At 39.8% G+C, this 19638-nt stretch overlaps 3 protein-coding genes across 3 annotated transcripts; all 3 read left to right on the top strand.

Annotated features, from left to right (window-relative positions):
- Window positions 1-98: 98 nt before the first annotated feature.
- Window positions 99-5363, top strand: zgc:109982 (uncharacterized protein LOC553564 homolog). The gene is made up of 6 exons (XM_050055172.1): window positions 99-383; window positions 2111-2272; window positions 2374-2553; window positions 2642-2735; window positions 3892-4075; window positions 5052-5363. The coding sequence occupies exons 1-6, from the start codon at window positions 287-289 to the stop codon at window positions 5286-5288; spliced, it is 954 nt and encodes a 317-aa protein (XP_049911129.1). The 5' UTR covers window positions 99-286; the 3' UTR covers window positions 5289-5363.
- A 1200-nt stretch (window positions 5364-6563) lies between these two features.
- dr1 (down-regulator of transcription 1) lies at window positions 6564-11256 on the top strand. Its single transcript, XM_050055176.1, has 3 exons — window positions 6564-7453; window positions 8137-8300; window positions 10023-11256. The coding sequence occupies exons 1-3, from the start codon at window positions 7234-7236 to the stop codon at window positions 10167-10169; spliced, it is 531 nt and encodes a 176-aa protein (XP_049911133.1). The 5' UTR covers window positions 6564-7233; the 3' UTR covers window positions 10170-11256.
- Window positions 11257-11457: 201 nt separating this feature from the next.
- On the top strand, window positions 11458-19521 carry LOC126396840 (protein wntless homolog). Its single transcript, XM_050055181.1, has 12 exons — window positions 11458-11569; window positions 13055-13318; window positions 13407-13531; window positions 13619-13774; window positions 13874-14010; window positions 15511-15679; window positions 16516-16613; window positions 16701-16764; window positions 17258-17401; window positions 17487-17570; window positions 17688-17853; window positions 18321-19521. The coding sequence occupies exons 1-12, from the start codon at window positions 11464-11466 to the stop codon at window positions 18419-18421; spliced, it is 1614 nt and encodes a 537-aa protein (XP_049911138.1). The 5' UTR covers window positions 11458-11463; the 3' UTR covers window positions 18422-19521.
- The last annotated feature ends 117 nt before the right edge of the window (window positions 19522-19638 follow it).

Genomic DNA, 19638 nt, shown 5'->3' with positions numbered 1-19638 from the left:
GAACATGTGCTTTTTTCCCATCAAGTCTTTGAGTCAAGTCTTCACGATTCACTGCGGCAATAAACTTGTTATCATCAGCCTAAATCCTTACTAGGCATTAGCACCATGCGTAGGCTGTGCTTGATGGTAATCTTCAGCCCATGTGCACAAGGCTTCTGCTGAGTTGCAGACCTGTGGATTAAGAAGCGGGCTTTAAAAGGGCCCTCCGCTCACCCATTACCTCCCCTCTTTTGTTCTCCTTCATTCTCTGCTGCTGGAGCTGCAAGACAAACACTAACCAGGCACAATGGCCCAGAAGGTGGTACTCATCACAGGCTGCTCCTCTGGGATCGGCCTCGCCTTGGCTGCCCGCATCGCAAAAGATGAGAAGAAAAGGTTCATGGGTAAAACTGCAACATTGTTAATTTAGTTTAGTTTTACGATGTCTGTGTTGCACATACATCAGGCTGTTGAGAAATCTGAATGGAAGAAAGGAAATTTAACAGCAGAGACTGTATGAAAATTACGAAAGGGGTTAAAATAGTAAGTTTAAAACAATACGCCACTTTAATTTCTTTATGCACCTTGGTTTTTATTATTAGCTGCATTAATTCAACACTGTGGTATTATTTTTAGATATGATAGAAGAGGGTTTTACAGTGTTTTCTAAGTAAAGCTGAGGGTCCAATTTCATTAAAGGTGCGGAAGGCTTTTCCCCAAACCAATGAGTGTCGCACAGTCCCTTATTTAAACTAAAGTTTGATGAGTAATAATGGTGAATATCAAATACTGTGGCAATACAAGTGACCAGTTTGCTTTTAGAGACTAGTCATTCAAAGTTATGTGCCTACAGTTGTTTTACAAATATAAGAATACATGCTCAGATAACCCTTCATTTGGCAAGAAACTTGTTATAATTCTTTTATAAATGTATTCACCTAAATCACAAAAGGAAACCATATTTTCTCAGCAGTGCAGATTGTTTTGTTTTTGGCTGCAAAGTTTTGAGTTTTTTGCCTTCGAGAGTCGTGCCAGTGCACGTCTCTTTCCAGGAACTGCTTTTATGGATGAAATAGTCACAATACCTGTAGATTATATTTCTATTTTTGGTACTATATTGTATCTTATTGATTATTTTATAGACAATTTTAAATCTTTGTCTTTTTGTTTTATTGAATATTTGGGTGAGATAACTTATAACCCTTTAAGGAGTTTTTCATCTCACCTGCACAATCTGTTTTTTTGCTGTTGTTGATGTTTTAATACCAATTGTTTTAAAACTGTGCAAATAAATAATACAAAATTATTCTGAACAACTGGAACACTGTTTTTGCAGAGGACGTTGCTGTTGAATTCAGCTGCTCATTTTTAAATGCTGTGAACATCATAGACAAAATCATATTACCGACATTGTTTTGGTATGGCAGCAGACATTTAGAGTCAAAATCCGAGAAATTAAAATCAAAGTGATATGCAAAACCCAACTGCCAGTGCCAATGGTATTGTATGTTTATGCAAATCACAGATATGTTTCATTTGTATGTTATTATGTAGCAGATATGTTTAAATGTTACATGTTTTTTCAACATCACTGTGGTCAATGTGTGGTTAGGGTTAAGCATAAAAACCACTTGGTAAAAGGGAAAAAAAATCATGATTTGAGCTTAACATATCGCTGTCTGTGGCTCCATCTATAATGTCGTGCTAAAAATACAAACGCTTTTCGTGGCACTATCCCAGCAGGGAAAGCAGCAATGTCTTGGTTAAGAAATAACACATTTGGTGGCACTATCTTGGCTGGAAGCGCAGCAATGACTTGTTGAAAAAACAAACAAACAAAAAAAACCAATTTCATGGCACTATTCTGGATAGAAATGCAATAATGTCTGTAGAAAACAATTGCTTTTCTTGTCATTATCTTGGCCAATACACAATAATGAATGACTTGTTAATTAAAAAAAAAAACAACAACACTTTTTGATCTATCCAGTGCTACCATGGGTAAGTTAAAAAACACGCTGCTTATATTTGATGGTTGGTGCACTTGCCCTTTTTGCCTCTGTTCAAAGCCAGATTAGGTCTTTAACTTTAATTCTGCACGCAAGTTCTCAGTTAGTTTCCTCTGTTGCAGTCTATGCCACCATGAGGAACCTCAGTAAGGCTGAGCCGCTGGTTGAGGCTGCAGGTCGGACGTTGGGCAGGACTTTGGAAATCAAACAGTTGGATGTATGTGACGAAGTCTCTATCAAAGCCTGTGTGGACAGCCTGCCTGAGCGCAGGGTGGACATTCTCAGTAAGTTCTTTGGTTCAATGCAGTCAGAAAAAAATGTGATATGCATATTCTTCCAAGGCATAGTACTCTACATGATTGAATAATATTTCTTCCTCTCACAGTAAGTAATGCTGGGATGGGTCTGATTGGACCCATTGAGTGTCAGTCTATCGATGAGATGAAGACCGTCATGGACACCAACTTCTTTGGGCTTGTGCGGTTGCTGAAGGAAATCCTACCTGACATGAAGAGGAGGAAAAAAGGCCATATTGTGGTCATTAGTAGCGTCATGGGCATTCAGGGTGAGGACAGTTACATCTGTTTAACATGAAAACATATCTTCATGGTGACAAAAGACTAACAGTAACAGTGTCTTGCTCTGTTTTTCAGGAATTCTATTCAATGACGTCTATGCAGCATCCAAGTTTGCAGTGGAAGGCTTCTGCGAAAGCCTAGCAGTGCAAGCCCTGAGGTTTCAACTCAAGTAAGATGCTTTTATGCTGCTTCTGCAGAACACACAGACTACTGCACTTTTTGCTCTTTACTTTCGGTACTGAAATTCAAATGGTGCTCACAAAGCTTAGATCAGTCAGGGAAACAACATTCCTCTTCAGAACGAACATGAAAATGCCTGCACACCAGCAGTTATCTGTTTGCAACATCTGCACACTCGCATCGCACAACCAGACCCACCATTGTCTCACCACTGAGAGGGAAGTATGCCAGCTTAAGTGTGTCATGCCAAAAACATCCACAGCACACCCTGGTCTGCAGGGCATGTCCTAACAGCATCATTCAGTACCTGAATCCTGAAGGAATCAGCTCTGCAGGGCGGTTTCAGATAAAAACAGTACATTGAAGTATAGCTTTGTAGCATTCAGTTACCTTTTACTGTGCATCTTCTTTTTCCTTAAACACCCCCCCCCCCCCCACCCCCAGATTAATTACTAATTGTGATTTTAACAATATTAGTAGTTGTAATTAATTAGTATTGAGTAGAAGCAGAATACTTTGCAACTGATATTATTTAAATGTAGAGAATTTTGTGGTACTTTTACTTTAGTATTTCCATCTTATACTACTTTATACTTACTACACTCCACTACGTCTCAGAGAGAAACACTTTTTACTCCACTACATTTATTTGTTAGTTACTTAGTTACTTTGAAGACTCAGATTAAAAATAGAAAATACAATCAGCTAATGGTGATGTGTTATTATAGATTAAATTGCCCAGCAATATATTTACTATAGGGCCTTTAACATTAAAGCAATCACACAAAATGCGCTGCTTAAATGACACAGAGGACCCAAGACTTCCGTTTTTTTAATCAGTGATATCATATTATTTTCAGGGGCTTTAATGCCAACCTGGTCTCACTCCAAAGTCGTCGAAATCTGGCAAAAAGCTATCCTTTAATGTTGGCATGATGTCGCTGTTACACAACACACGGTGTCAGGGGGAAACATGGCATCTTTTTGTTTTTATTATTAGGCCTATTCTTATTTTTGAACCATACATATAGCTGATATATTTAGATTCAGGGCAAATAATAAAACATTTGGGGCTGACGCCTCGGACACCCAGGCCTAACAACACCACTGTCTTGTACTGTACTTCTCTTCTTTTCTTCCCTCAGTATCAGCCTGATAGAGCCCGGTCCAGTGATAACAGAGTTCGAGCGTAAGGTCTTTGAGGAGGGCATGAAGACTGATCTCAGCAAAGCTGACAAAATCACTGCTGACATGTTCCAGAACATCTACTTGAAGAACTATGGTCAGATCTTCGAAACCCTCGGGCAGACTGCTGAGGATGTAGCAGAGGTAACTATAGTTTTCATCCACAAGCATTATTCACCTCATCATCTATTGTAGTGGTTCCCAACCTTGTTCCTTGAGGGACCCCTTTTCTACGATTGAGTCAACTGACGAGCCCCGACTAAGTGACATTTATGGATATTTTATATTATATTGAGTGCATAACAGTAACAGTAAAGAACAACTGATAAACTGTACACTTAACTCAATTAATGAACTCAATTACTGCAGGAAGTTTGTGCAAAAAAAAAATGTGGATGAATTTTGAGCAGATTATTTCTTCTGAATATTCAGAGATGAATTTTCCTGATATTTGTAGGAACTACATATATAACTAACAAATTCAGTGTTTTCTTCTTCTGCCTGATGCTTGGTTGTTGTTCCATTAGCTCTTTCGTCATTTTAAGCAACTGTCCTTAATTTATGCAAGGCAGGAGGTGGCAGGGGTATCATTTTTATTATTTTTTTATTTTTATTTTGACCCTCCCTGAAGCTACAAATATGTTTCCTTGAGCCTCCCTGAGTGACTAGTGGAAAATGCATGACCATCCCTCCACCATAATTTAGTCTAGATTTTTAAATCTTACCCTTTGGTGTTTGAAAGTTAAAAGTTAAAAGCTGAAGATAAAATCATGGAATTGAAAAAAGCCTTGGTTTTTAACTCTTGTAATGCATGCTGGTTAGTTCATGCAAATGGTTTACTTTCGGCCAAAGCATGCTTTCTAAATGCGAATTTGGAAGGCTTTTCTTGTTGTTGTTTATTAAATTGGCAATTAAATAAATCCAAAGTACAACCATTTAAATTTGTACGTCCCTCCCCTAAGCGAGAATAAAAAACACAAGTCCACTTGGCGACCCATAGTGGTGGCGGGACCCCCAGGTTGGGAAGCAGAGATCTACTGCTTTGTCTTTGAAGAACTGGAAACTGAGATGAATCACTGCACATTGTCTGTGTGGTTGATGTTTGTGTTTTTCCTCCTAGCATACCATCAAGATCATCACCATGGATAATCCCCCTTTCCGTCATCAGACAAACATGCTTTACACCCCTATGACCACACTGAAATACGCTGACCCCAATGGCGACCTCCCAATTGAAACATTTTACAAAATGGTGTTTGAGCACGACAAGGTCTTCAACGCCAGTCTGAACTTCCTCAAACTTCTGCGCTGGAGAAGTCGAAAGAGCTTTACCTTGGAGAAGGACAAGACCAATTAAAAGAGCCTCAGAGTCTTTCTTATTTTTGTCAAGATGCATCAATGCATCCTGTAATTTATCTTTATTCAATTTGAATTGCTGTAGCTGTGAAGTGTCTTTGTGACGAAACTGTGAACAAATAAAAATATGAAAGTAATAAATAATCAATTCAGTCTCTTGTGCCTGTGAGCTCCTGCTGCAGGTTTTAAACTACACCTGGTACATTCATCCATCTACCATAACTGTCTTAAGTCGTTAAGCCTCCAAGCCTTATATTACACAATATGCAAGTCGTAAGCAAAACTTTGAAGGGCAGGGACAAAGTCACTGCATCAGAGGAAGCGTTCAGGTCGTTACACTGCTTTACAGAGAGGTGACATTTGTGTTTGACGACATTCCAAACATTTAAAAGCCGACTTTTAACAACAGGGAAGAGTTTGTGGATCAGTTAATGACATATTGTGTTTGTGACACTGGGTTATGTAAGATATTAACTCATGGCCTAATCTGGGATTCAGCAGTTTGCTCTGAGCCTCACACCACGTGGACTTTTAATGGGAGACCTTTTCACAAAGATATTCGTGAGTTGAAACAAAAATGGATCATTTCTGTTATGCAGCAACATTTCGGTCTCATGTATTTTTTAAAAATGGTGGAATTTTCATGTTTTTCGCCTTTTTCCTGGTATAGTAACATGTTTAACTGTCAGGAAAACATATAATATATAGGCACCCAAATAAGGATCCTTATGGGTGAACTGGATCATGTTGTTCACCCATAAGAACAGTATGGCTAATTTAGCTCGACACAATTTAATAATACTTGAGTTTATGCTCATCCTACTTTGCTCCTTTGAGTTCCCTTCAAAAAGGTCTAGATTCAATTCAATTCAATTCAATTCAATTTAATAGAACTTTATTTATCCCCAAGGAAATTCTTGTGCCAGAGAATACTTCAAATTACAGTAACACTAAGTATGGTAACCACAATTTAACGTTCACAACCAGTAATAACCACAACCAGAGGGTTGCTCGGGTCAGGGTCACTCACTGGGCCCAGTTTTATAACAACAGAGTATTAAATATATGGCAAGATATACAAATACACAAGATACGAAGTGTTTTCAAGGAGCAAGAGCAAAACCAGTGTATGTCTATGGTGAATTATCTATCTATCTATCTATCTATCTATCTATCTATCTATCTATCGTCGAATGAGTGTGTAATTCTCCGGCTTGAACACAAGATGGCGGTATACACTAGCTGTGCCACACCAAACACCTCTCGGTTACACCGTACATCCGGCTCTTTGACGTTGGTTCCGGCTAAATTTAGCTAATGTGGCTCAGAATACAAAATTGTAAATGAACTGTTGGCAGCTTTAAGGTTGTTTGACATGTTTGGCTCATTTGGTCGATGCAGGGAAGAGTGACCCGCAGTGTCGTGGCGACTTCATTCAACTCGTCGTCTGTACCCGGCCAACTATTTAGTTACATATGGCAGGGGGCAGCTCATTGTTAGCCTAGCTTTAGCCATGCTCTCTGCCTCCGCTTTCACTTGTCTTCTGGGTTGCGGCTTGCTTGCGACAGGGACCACGGCTACTTTTCCCAGTATTAACGTCTTTGTGTTTTCTTAATTGTGCTTGAGCCTTTATCAGGCCTTGAATTTCCTGTCACATTCCGCGTAACAGCGGTGGTCTGCGGAAACTGCACCTCGTTTGTTTCAGCACGTAAAACTCGCTGTTAGCTTAGTTAGCAAGCTAGCCAACCAACCGGCTAACTTTGAGGAAACGTCTTTCTGTCTTGATGACATTTAAATTGATGTTGCTTTGTCTCGGGCAGAACGTCAAACTCCACTAACTTAAAAACACCTGTCGTCGTCTGCTGTAACGTTTTTCTTTGCCACTGAGTCAAGAACCGGAGCTATCCTTTATTTTTTTTGTGGTTTGTGGTCATTTGCCTGCCACGATGGCTTCTTCCTCTGGAAACGACGACGACCTCACCATCCCCAGAGCAGCTATCAACAAGATGATTAAAGAAACTCTCCCTAACGTACGAGTGGCTAACGACGCCAGGGAGCTGGTGGTTAACTGTTGTACAGAGTTCATACACCTCATATCCTCAGAAGCCAATGAAATATGCAACAAGTCCGACAAGAAGACCATATCTCCTGAGCATGTCATCAATGGTGAGTCCTTTGCTCCCAGGGTCCTATGTTCCCCTCTCAATATGACACATTAAGGAGACTTTTCATGGGGTTTTATGTTCTCAGCAGTGTTTTCCCCTTGGCCAAACGTTTCCCTTTGTCAGTATGTTGAAATCACCCACCTTATAGCAGCTTATACTTTACTGATCATGTCTTTAAATTCGCTGGCAAGACATAAGACAATTTTCTCGTCTTCAAACATTGATATCTTCACAGTGGCTGAATGGATTTCTTGTATTCAAACTGAATTTGAAACGACCACATCCCTTTGTTTTTTTGCAGTTTGAACTGCAAAGATAGCCCTCACCAATCTTTTCCAATGTAAGTTTATGTCAGCACACACATGCCCACCTAGACCAACTCAAAACAGAGGAAGAGCACCTTTGAGACGAAGTAGTGCTTGAATGGTCCAACATATTTCAGCTTGGTATGAAAGTGTGAGTCTCATCCCTCAAACCATAATTTGAAGCTCAATGTAGGACCCATTGAGCTTTGGACCATGGGCACATATTGCCAGAGAAACACAGGGATGACCCCTCTAGTCCATATTTCCATAGCAACGAGCTATTGAGGGATACAGGCAGGGGTGTGCCCCTCCCCCTGTCATCAATTTCAAACCACAGACAGTAATTATTTCACTCTCACTTCTTGTTTTCAAAACAAAGCCCTCGAGAGCCTTGGTTTCGCATCATACATCACAGAGGTGAAAGACGTCCTCCAGGAGTGTAAAACTGTCGCTCTGAAGAGGAGGAAGGCCAGCTCTCGACTGGAGAACCTGGGTATACCCGAGGAAGAGCTCCTCAGACAACAACAGGAATTATTTGCCAAGGTATGATCTGAAAATATGACCAGATATACAGTTTATAATGTAGTGATGGTGTGGATGAGCACCCACATTTAAACATACAGAGATTAATAAGTAAAATGTACCTCAAATAAGAGACAAATAGCAACAAGAGGAAGTGTCATGATGGCTAAAAGTATCGTGAAAGAGAAGTCTGAGCAAGTATAGGTATTTTAACTGTAGTGTAATATGTGAACATGATTTGTGAAAGAGGTTGAAGCAGTTAGACACTGTGTGTTTACTGAATTGAGAAATGCTTTCACTTTCATAGTATGTATGAAAGTGAAAGCAGTATGAAAACTTGCTAACTAAGCAGACTCTATTCTAATAATTAATATTATTTGAAGCTAAGCTATTAGCATCCTCCACAGTATGCCACCCTTACTTCACTGCACACCTGGAGATATATGGGACAGATTCCTTTGCATCTTGCTGTGATTTAAATGTAACACAAGCAGAAACTGGCAGAAAGTAATGCTGTGTAGATATTTGCTAGAAGTAAGGAGTGTCCCTGTGTCAGTGTCACAATATTGTGGTATCTTTGTACAGTGGTTCTGTAGATGGATATGTAAGGGTCTTGTCTCAGGTGAGGTTCACCTCTTCAGAAATGTGAGTACATTTCTTGTTCTCGTTTTGTATGCGGGAGCAGATACAAAACAAACAAGACTAATTAAGTCCGTTTTTATCACCAATTCAATTAAATTCAGTAGAAATTTATTTATCCCGAAGGAAATTCTTGTGCCAGAGAATGCTTCAAATTACAGTAACCACAATTTTACATTCACAACCACTAACAGCCAGACAACCAGTGGGTTCCTCAGGTCAGAGTTACTCACTGGACCCAGTTTTTAGAGCAACAGACTATTAAATATCTGGCAAAATATACAAGATAGAAGCATTTCAAGCAGCAAAAGCAAACCAGTGCCTAATAGAGTAACAGTAGGAGTAAGACAAGTACATGAGTTACTAAAAATGAACTGAAATGGTGGGAAAAGCAGCCTGCTCCTGATAATCAGTGTCATACTGAATATGATAAAACATTGCACAAGATATTAAGAAATAGTAATGTACATCATATAAAGTAAATGTGCACCTAATGTAGGTGAATATTGCTGTCAGTGTCCTTTGTTCCAGCTCTCCTCCCTACAGAAGGGGGAGAATTATACATTTTGATGGCCACAGGTAGAAAAGATCTCCTGTTGTACTCCTCAGTGGTCTCAGTCTGCGCACCACAGAACGCCACAGATTATTTTTTTCCTCCCTGTGGCCATAAAAGTTATCTCAGGATACTTTTCACATAGACCAGGACTAGCAGCATACTGTTTCCAGTATAGACCGTTTCCTCCTCAGCTGCGTCCTCAGAGTAAATGGGAGAAGATGTCTGCTTTGTGCATATTAAAAATGCAGAACATTGTCTAATAATGCATGCTATCAAATTATCTTGCAGCAGTGTTGTGCTAATCAATACATCTTTGCAATGTCTAATATATACAAATTCAGCCTCAGTATTGTACTGCAAAAAATATTGTGAGCATTTTTCTTTTGTCTAATGTATATAATATCTTTACGGGTCAAAAACACTGCCATGTTTGAGGTCTATTTTAACATCAGATATCACCATCATGATCCGTTTATAATCAGCTAATAAGCTCTTTATTCGCCTTCCTTGTCTCATCTCTCTGTTTCGGTTCGACTGTGTTCCTGCAGGCGCGGCAGCAGCAGGCGGAGCTCGCCCAGCAGGAGTGGTTACAGATGCAGCAGGCCGCCCAACAGGCACAGATGGCGGCGGCATCTGCCAGCGCCGCCCAGCAGGCCGGCTCCTCTCAGGACGAAGACGAAGAGGATGACATGTGATCCCAGGACGCCGGTCAACTTGTCCAAATCCCTTCCTGGGACAGTGTCGGCACACAGATCTCCCAGTGCCGTCATCGGCAGAGACATGAGGCGTGTTTGACCGCCGGTATACATCAGTGTAACATGGATAAATGCACATTGGAATGGACACTGAAGAGAAAGATGAAGGGGGAAGATGGCCACACGTTCAGACACCAGTACCTGAAAATGATTTGGATTGAGAGGCTGTTAATGAAGTTTTTTGATCTCATCTTCCCCCCCTTTTTTCCAGTTGCTTCTGTTTAATTATGTCTTGATATTACGTTGTGAGTAATTTGTAGATTTCTGGCTGTGTTGTGGACACTGAAGGCAGACATTGCCTGGGATATGTCAGTGAATTTTGGTGATAATGCAGCAAGTGTTCGCTCCTTCAGGTACTGCACCAGATAGCTTACTTATGTCATTTTTTGTACTAGATCCCTATTTGGTGGTTTAGGAGAGCTGCTTTAGGACGATATCAGAGCAGTTGATTTCTCCTTTCTTGTGGTTTGATGGTCACTCTTACAAAAAGGGGTTTCTCTACCCTCTCTTAGTATATTTGTTCAACCGCAGATCATTTGAGGGGTTGTGAATATAGGAATATTTTTGTTAAGTAGAGAATTAAATGGACATTTTGGTTAATTTTAGCTCATTCAGATACTTTCTGTTGCATTTTCTTTCTACCTTGAACCACCCACAGTATTGCTATTTAGCCACACCTTTTGGAAACGTTATATTTTTGTCTCATAGAACCAAAGATAGAGGACAGACTAACAGCCCAGAGTTAGTGTTTTTTAAAGGTGTAGGTGCTAACTGTGATTCTCGTTGCTGACTCCGTGTCAGTGTAAACAATGTTAAGGATTATTAACCTATGACTTTGTAAGATGCTTTGATATCCAGGCTGAATTTGTTATTTCCCCTCTCCTCGGGTGCAGTATCAAACATTTGCATTGTGACTGTGGTCAATCCTCAGTGTAAAGACAAGTAACCTAGTTGTGATACACGTTCATTCACCTATGCTACAAAGTTGTATTCTTTAAGCAATAAAGGAATCATGTTTTATAGACAATTGTTTTGTGTGTATGTAATCATGTATTCCTCTGAATTTAAACACATGATGGTTAGACCCCCATCCCCCTCTGCACTCACTCACTGTGCTCGTGATTTGTGAGTCAGATGTGTGTGAGCAGGTAGACGAGCAGCAGTGGAGCACTTAGCCCACTGGGTCCACGGGTCTTTTGTCTCAAGCATCAATCTTTCAAAATAATCTTTAAAAATGGCAGGAGCAATCATAGAAAACATGAGCACCAGGAAATTGGTTTTCTTGGGCTGCTTTATTCTTGTTTTTCAAGTTCTTTGCATCATGGTCGGAGCATTAATTGGTAAGTAGTCAGATTTTATATATCAACTGTTTAAAGAAGGGATAGTAGATTTAGAATGTGTAATCTGCAAATTGTTTTTGTGTTACAAGTTCAGAAAAAAAATCTGATTTGAACTGGCTTCTCCCAGTGTGGCTAAATGAATATGATAAAGCTTTATTCTGGCTGTTATTAAAGAGTAAGTTTGATATGTTTCATACCTGGACCCTGTTTTCCCGTGTTTTGTGTCTAACTGGGAACAATTTTTGAAATTGGTCCAGTAATGAGAGAAAACATTGGCAGCTGGGAGTGGTGAAACAGGCTGCGATGTAACCACCGAAGGTGTGCTTGCACTGTCAATGGGGCTGCAGCTAACGATTATTTTTATTGTCGACTAATTATTTCTTCGATTAAACGACTAATCATTTTCCCGAAAAATGTGTTAAAATGTTGAAAAATGTCAGGCTGTCTCTCCCAAACCCCCAAATTATGTCATCTTGTTTTGTACTCATGCCAAAGGGTTTTAGTTCACCGTCATGGGAGAGTGTGTAAAGCTGCCAATATTTGAACATAAGAAGCTGCAATAAGAGTATTTTGGGGTACTTTTATAGTTCTTTTCTATGAAAAATGACACAAACTGATTAGTTGACTGCTAAAATAGTCACCGATTATTTTAATAGTCGAGTCATCGATTAGTCGACTAATCGTTGCCGCCCTAACTGTCAATTTTTGTCCACTACAAGTGCTTTTTTGTCACTGATAGGCTCAGATGGCCGACAACTTACGGAAAGGATCCCTACAGAGATTAACTTTTTTTGTTAAAGAGTAGGATCTTTTTGGTTTAACTAAAAACAGCCTCAAACTTGCCCTCGCCAAACCCACCAGACTCTATTCAAATAAACACTAATTTTAGCATGTATAAAGCCAGCATATTTTCACATCTAACTGCGTAAATTAAGGGTTTATTTCAGCCAAACCAGAGCTGGTGATTGCTGGAACAGTGGAAAGATGAACCAAGATGGTTTTTGTGAGTTTTATTTTGTCTCTGTCAACTTAAAATGAAGTGAGTTGTATGATGAGAAAATTAATGTTTTTTAAATGGAGTCTGGTGGGATTGGCGATAGCGATTATGGAGCTATTTCTGGTTAAACAAAAAGGATCTTACATTTAAACATAAAGGTCTGTCTCTTTTGACATACTTATAAGTTGTCAGGCACAAAATAATAATCTGAACATGTCCGTTGCAAAAACAAGCACTTCAGGGTGGAGCAGGCACGTTATCCCCTCTCTATTTCCACCTTTCATGCTAACAACTGTCCTATTAATTAAAGGCTGATGCCTTCAGTTGTCTCACTCAATGAACCAATTTTAAAAAAACTGTTGTTCCCATTAGTCACTTAGACACAAAACACTGGCAAATAGAGTCCAGTTTGAAAAATACAAAACTTGCCCTTTAAAAAACACAACTCAAACCACATGTCTCTGACAGTTTACTCCCCTTTGCAATAGCTCCCAGTCCCACCAGCGCCATTCGCTACTTAGCCACCAAATGTATTAATCGCCACAGGGCACGCGGCTGGCTCGTGCCGTGGGGACCCAACCGGTGCCAGCAGATTCACAGCTTCGATGAGCCTCTGGCAAAAACGCTGGATGCCAACGACATTGTTTTTGCTGTGCATGTGCCTCTTCCCAACAAGGAGATGAGTCCCTGGTTTCAGTACATGCTGGCTGTTCTACAGTATGACATCGCATTCAAAATGATCAATCAGATTGGTAAGAGGTGTGTCTTTGTCAGAAATGTAAAGAATATAGTAGGTCCAAGCTACTGTTTGTTTTCTAAATCTTGTTCCTGCCTGTGTAGAAGATGATGTAATCATCACTATTGATGCTGGCCTGGCATACAGGGATGATTTGAGATCTGAGTGGACCACAAAGTTTCACTCAGTGGTGCAAAGGCCTCTCAGGTGCATATTTGCAGCCCCTAAGGTAAACCTGCATGACTGCATTTTAATACATAAGAAATGAACTATAATATCACTGCTTAGTAACCTGTAACAGTCCGTACTTTTGCAGACGTATGAAAACGAAGGCCGCTTTTACCACTGTGACCCCGTACCATTCATGGAACTGGGATGTGTAGCCCACAAATATTATCTGATTAACCTGCGCTTGCCAGTGAACGACACAGTGAATGTTGGTATTGGAGAAATAAAAGACATCCATGTGGTGGTGAGTTTAATTATTGTAATTTAATTGTAATTTCAGTTTCAATAGATCTCAAAGCCTGCGTGTGTTACATTCAAACATTTAATGTCCCGCTTCTCAAAGGGCATCCACCAGAATGGAGGCTTCACTAAAGTGTGGATCAGCATGAAGACTGTGTTCAGTCCCTGGATATTTGTGGCAACAGCTTGGTACTGGCACAGGATCAGCCTCATGGCAAGACCTCCGGTCCTTTTGGAAAAGTATGAACCAATAAGGAAAAATGTGTTTATTAAACCCACAGCATTAACTCTTTAACACTAGCAACATGTAGCCACATCGAGAATAATGTTACATTTTAGCATTAAAGTTACAAATATACGGAAGCCTAAAGGGTTCAATATTTAATAGACCAATTACACATTATGATAAGTATATAATGATAAATACAAAACATGGGAATACATGTGACAAAAAAAATCTTTTTTAAAGTATTTTCTTAGTTCATATCACTTTTAGAAAAGCTAGTTTGTTGCAAGTAAGCTAGCTGGCAGATAGTTAGCTGGGCAACTGGGGGCGTGCGATTGGCTGAAGGGTGAGGGGGCGGGAACTGGTGACAGTTTCACTGTCATGAAAAGTTATGAGAAGTAACATTTGTGAAGTGACATTATGAAATGACATGTGACACGAAATAAAAATGTAACTGAGAAAAATGCCATTATTCAATACCTACTTAAAAGAAGCATTTGAAATAACATATCTGTAACGAAATAAATGTAATATATATAAATACCTGTTTATTTATTATCAGATACTTTTAAAAGAAGCATTTAAAATAAAGTTGTAGAATGAAATAAATATAATATATATAGATAGATATAAAATAAAAATAAATATAAATAATTTAATAAATAAAATATAATAAATCCAAAAAAACTCAATAAAAAGGATAATAAATTGAGTTTTTGTGATTTTTTAAAGGTCTTGTCTGAAGGATTTAGTAGCATTTAGCAGTGAGGTTGCAGACTGCAGACTCCCAGTGTGTAGGAGAACTACAGTGGCCAACATGAAAAACACAAAAACACAAATGGCCCTATCTACAGCCAGAGTTTGGCTTGTCCATTTTGGGATACTGTAGAAACAAAATGGTGGATTTCATGGACAAGGACCCGACCTGTATGTAGATATAAACGGCTCATTCTACAGTGACAAAAACACAACAATTCTTATTTTCAAGTGATTATAAACTAATGAAAACATGATTATATTACATTTCTGTCAATATCTTCCCTTAATCCTACATGCTGGACCTTTAAATCATTTTACAATGTACTGGTACGTCTATGTTTTGCACTGATATTTTTTATTTTTGATGATTTGATTATTTGTTTATTCAACATTGACCTCTTTGGGCCTCCATACGATGCTTACATCTGTGCAGGCTTCAGATTTACAGACTGAATACACCGTCAACTTTTCATTATACAGCAGTTCCATTGCTCTTGGGTTGAAACTCTGAGTGCAGCCCAGGCTCTTTAGTCACTCAGTGTGGACTTAAAGCCACAGGTAAACTTCCTGTCATACTTTCAGGAGGGATGTAGTGCTTCAGGGTGGCATGTTGAGAGCAGGGGAAATGAAAACGGTTTGATCTTAAGTGCACTTGTAGCCTAGTAGAATCAGGTCAATACTCAGCCTATAGCAGAATGTTATTGTCTTTTAAGAGCAATCCATTATAGTAGTCTTTGTATTTGCCTTGTATACAGGGTGATTTTTGCTCTGGGTATCTCTATGACGCTCCTGAATGTGCCAGTGGAGTGGCTCTCCCTGGGCTTTGAGTGGACATGGATGCTGCTGTTTGAAGATGCCCAGCAGGGCGTCTTCTATGCCACACTCTTCTGCTTCTGGATCATCTTCTGTGGTGAACACCTCATGGTCAGCACCTTTCACTTCTTCTCTATTGTAGCTTTCTCCATTCTGCCACACCACTTATTGAGCATCAGTTCAGGCAGGACACACTGTCAAGCTCAGCTCACAGCCCAGCTACATCAGCTGATCTCAAACAGCCTGATCAGCTGATGGAGCAGCTGATTGATGGAAGGGAGTCAGCTGATAGATCACATGATCCCTTTCTATGCAACTCATTTGCAAATTGTATTCAGGGTGCCCTATTTAAACTCTGGCCTCCTCTGCAAGCTGCTTTGCAACCCGCCTCCACTCCAGCTCCACCTTTGCATGTTGTGTCTGACTTATCAATGTCATTTCTGTTTGTCATTTGTGCTGCTCTGTTCTGTTCCTGGGGGATCTTTGCTGTTGCTCTCTCTGCCTCAGGCTTTCCTCATTTGCACATGGAAGGACAGAGAGGTGTGCTCTCTCAGCCTTATGCTTTCCTCATTTGCACATAGGAGGGCAGAGAGGTGTGCTGTCTCTGTCTTAAGGCTTTCCACATATGCACATGGAAGGGCAGAGAGATGTGTTGTCTCTGCCTTAAGGCTTTCCACATATGCAAATGGAAGGGCAGAGAGATGTGTTGTCTCTGCCTTAAGGCTTTCCACATATGCACATGGAAGGGCAGAGAGGTGTGCTCTCTCTGCCTTAGGCTTTCCACATATGCACATGGAAGAGGCTTTCTGTGTAGGCCCGAGGAAAGGCAGAGTGGCCCCAGAACAGAGCCATAGCGCCAAATATGACACTGCAAATGGAAATAAAGTTTTCTTTGACTGAAGTGTTCCTGACTGAAATGCAGTTTACTTAATTATCAAATCCTTTAGGACCAAAGTCAGAGGAATCGGCTCTCAGCATACTGGTGGCAGGTTGGACTGGTGATGTTCGGCTCATTTATCCTCCTCATATTTGACCTAAGTGAAAGGTAATGACATGACTGCTTTTGATGAGGTCTTTTGTGTTATGGTTCTGTTTTGCTTTAAATATTGATCTGCTTTGTTTCTTATGATAGGGGCGTTCATTTGACCAACCCATTCTACAGTGTTTGGGCATCAGAAATTGGGGCGAAGGTGGCAGTATCCTTCAGATGATTACAATGTTTCAGACACATAAGATCATACTTTAAATTTGTGCCTCTGTGTGTATCATCCAGGGGCCGGTTACACAAAGCACCTTAAGTGAAGATTTCCTTTAAATCAGAGTTAAGAATTCCTTTAAATAAAATCAGTTGCAGAAAACATCCTTAAGTCTTCTCCTTAATGTTTCATTGAGTTTATCTCCTTGTCCTGGTCTTATACTTGAGGAACTGCTTAAAGCTTGTTAAACTGTTGCAAAGAGGACCTCAGCAACCAAAGTCAGGAAAAAAAAACAAGGTGGCCAACAGGAAGTCTAGGCTATCACAAGTGCACATTCAAGCAAACAAATGGTGTCTGAGCAAGAGTCTGTGCAACACCCTTGAATCATTTCCTCAGCTAAGGAAAAACTAAACCTTAAGTGTCATACTAGAGGAGTAAACTTAAGGTGCATTGTGCGACCGGCCCCAGGCCGTTTCCTTGACTGTCATCACAGATCGCCTTCATTAATGTGGCAGGCATTTCTGTCTGTCTGTATTTCCTCTCCCTGTGTGTCATGGTGCGTTGTGTGTTCAGGAACATTGGTGGGAAAATACAGCAACTTCCTGCAATGCCTGAGGCCAGAAGACTGCGTTATAAGGTTTGAATTGTTTTATTTGTTTCATTTGATATCTGAATCACAAGAGATGAAACAATATTCTGATTTTTTTCCACTCTTGCTGCAGGGTATAATTTTCAGGTTCAAGTTTTTGATGCTGGTAACTCTAGCGTGTGCAGCCATGACGGTGATCTTCTTTATCTTAAATCAAGTAAGTATTACCCCTCTAATGATAAACATGGAAGTCCTAGCTGCCTCAGCTAGGACTTGGAATCTCCGGCTGTCTCTGTGCTCTTAAAGATTATTCCAAATGTTTATTTTTCACCAGGTCAGCGAGGGTCACTGGCACTGGGGAGACTACACGCTCCAAGTCCACAGTGCTTTCCTCACAGGGATCTACGGCATGTGGAACCTGTATGTTTTCACCATTATCTTCCTCTATGCCCCCTCCCACAAGCACAACAGGAACAAGTCAGGAGACAGTCAGCAAACAGGTCTGTAACATTTCCACGTCACAGTTGAAATCCAGCTCTTAAAGGGCCAGTGTGTAGGATGTAGAGGAACATATTAACAGAAATGGAATATAATAGGTATGTTTTTTTTGGTGTACAATCACTTGAAAACAAGAATTGATGCCCTTTCATTACCTTAGAATGAGCCCTTTACATCTACATAGGGAGTGGGTGCTTGTGGTTTAGCTGTTTGTTTTGGAGAGGAAGAGACCTCTATGGATAATTTGGCTCTTGGTAAAACCCTCCTGAACAATCAACACTGAAGGAATTCTAACCAGGAGAAGTTTCAGCTGGTTGCAATCTGCATTTCTTTTTGCTAGATTCCACTAAATCCCCCTAAATCTTACACACTGGTCCTTTAAATGAAAAAAAGCAACAAAAAGAGACATTTACTTGGTAAAAACATCAGATGTTCAATGTTTGTCGAAGATTATGTTCACTGTTGACAGATGTGCTGGAGAAGCCGGAGAGTCAAGACACCCAGCTGTCGTGTGGAGAGCAGGGGCCGACGGAGACCTACAGGATCACAGGGAAGGTGGCTGAGGAATAACTGCCACAAAACCTGAAGGCAGTAAAATGTAGACTGTCCTCGATGATATGACTTTTGAATATCAATGCAATTTATATGACTTGAAATGTAGATGATCGAGAAAGTGAAATTTCTAGGAAGATCCCCGACCGTTCCAGTAGATGTCTAGATCTATGATTGCTGTCATCTGACTCCTCCCCAATGCACAGACTTAGTCAATTGGATGTCTTTAAGCCAATCATAGTGTTCCACATCATCTAAAGTGGCCACAGTAGAACCACGCCCCCTTTGTCAAAAAAAACATGGCGGACTGCAAGGCAAGGAGGAAGAGTAAGGAGCATTTTAATCCATCAGTCATATTATTTAAGTACATAATTTGGGTTTAAAGTAAACATGAGATGTTATATTACTTCATCATACATGAGATTTATAGGAGTGTCACCAGGAAATGAAAAGGGAAATACTGTTTTGATTTATTCTGACTGTTCTGATTTGATTTTCTCATGATACAGTCAGCTTTTAACACACCCTTTTTGATTATGCACAAAGAAAATTCATCACAGATGTTTATGAAGAAACTGTTATAAGGAGATATTTCACAAATTGAGGATATTTTGATAACCGCTATGACATGTCAGAAATGTCTTCTGTGACAAAGGCTAATTTGTCTGCTTTTGAGGAATTGCACACTTTAAAAGGAACTAGAGAAATGAGACTGTGAGGAGGTTGTTGGTTCAATTATTAATAGAAGTTAACCTATTAATCAATTGCCTGACAATTTTTGAAACAAAACTGCCAACTGATGCCACCTGTTCAACTGCAGCCTTTCTTTGTCTCATGTGATAGTTAGCTGAATGTGTTTTGGACAGAAGATATTCAGCTTCAACTATTTAATGCCACCATATGAATCCTGTATGATGTAAAATGTAGATTGCAATTCCATGCTTTGTATCTAGGCCTCATTATACAGTGTTTCTGTATTTCCTGTGACCACATTTATACAGACTTCATATAACATGCTGCATGTCGAGAACACACTTCTATATGAGATACATATCAAAATTGAGTGTGAAAATGTCATTATACATTTTGAGCATGATAAATATAACATCACTTTTCCTTTGTTAAATATTCAGTTTTGAGGTTTATTAACATTTTGGATTGACTGATATCACTGTATTTGTTCAAAAATAAAATCCTCAGGAATACAATTTGCCTGATAATTGTGCACACAGTGA

This window comes from Epinephelus moara, chromosome 10 (assembly GCF_006386435.1).
Source record: "Epinephelus moara isolate mb chromosome 10, YSFRI_EMoa_1.0, whole genome shotgun sequence".
In the NCBI taxonomy this organism is placed as follows: domain Eukaryota; kingdom Metazoa; phylum Chordata; class Actinopteri; order Perciformes; family Serranidae; genus Epinephelus; species Epinephelus moara.
The sequence above is the reverse complement of the archived record's forward strand: the minus strand, read 5'-3'. Positions and strand labels throughout refer to the sequence as shown.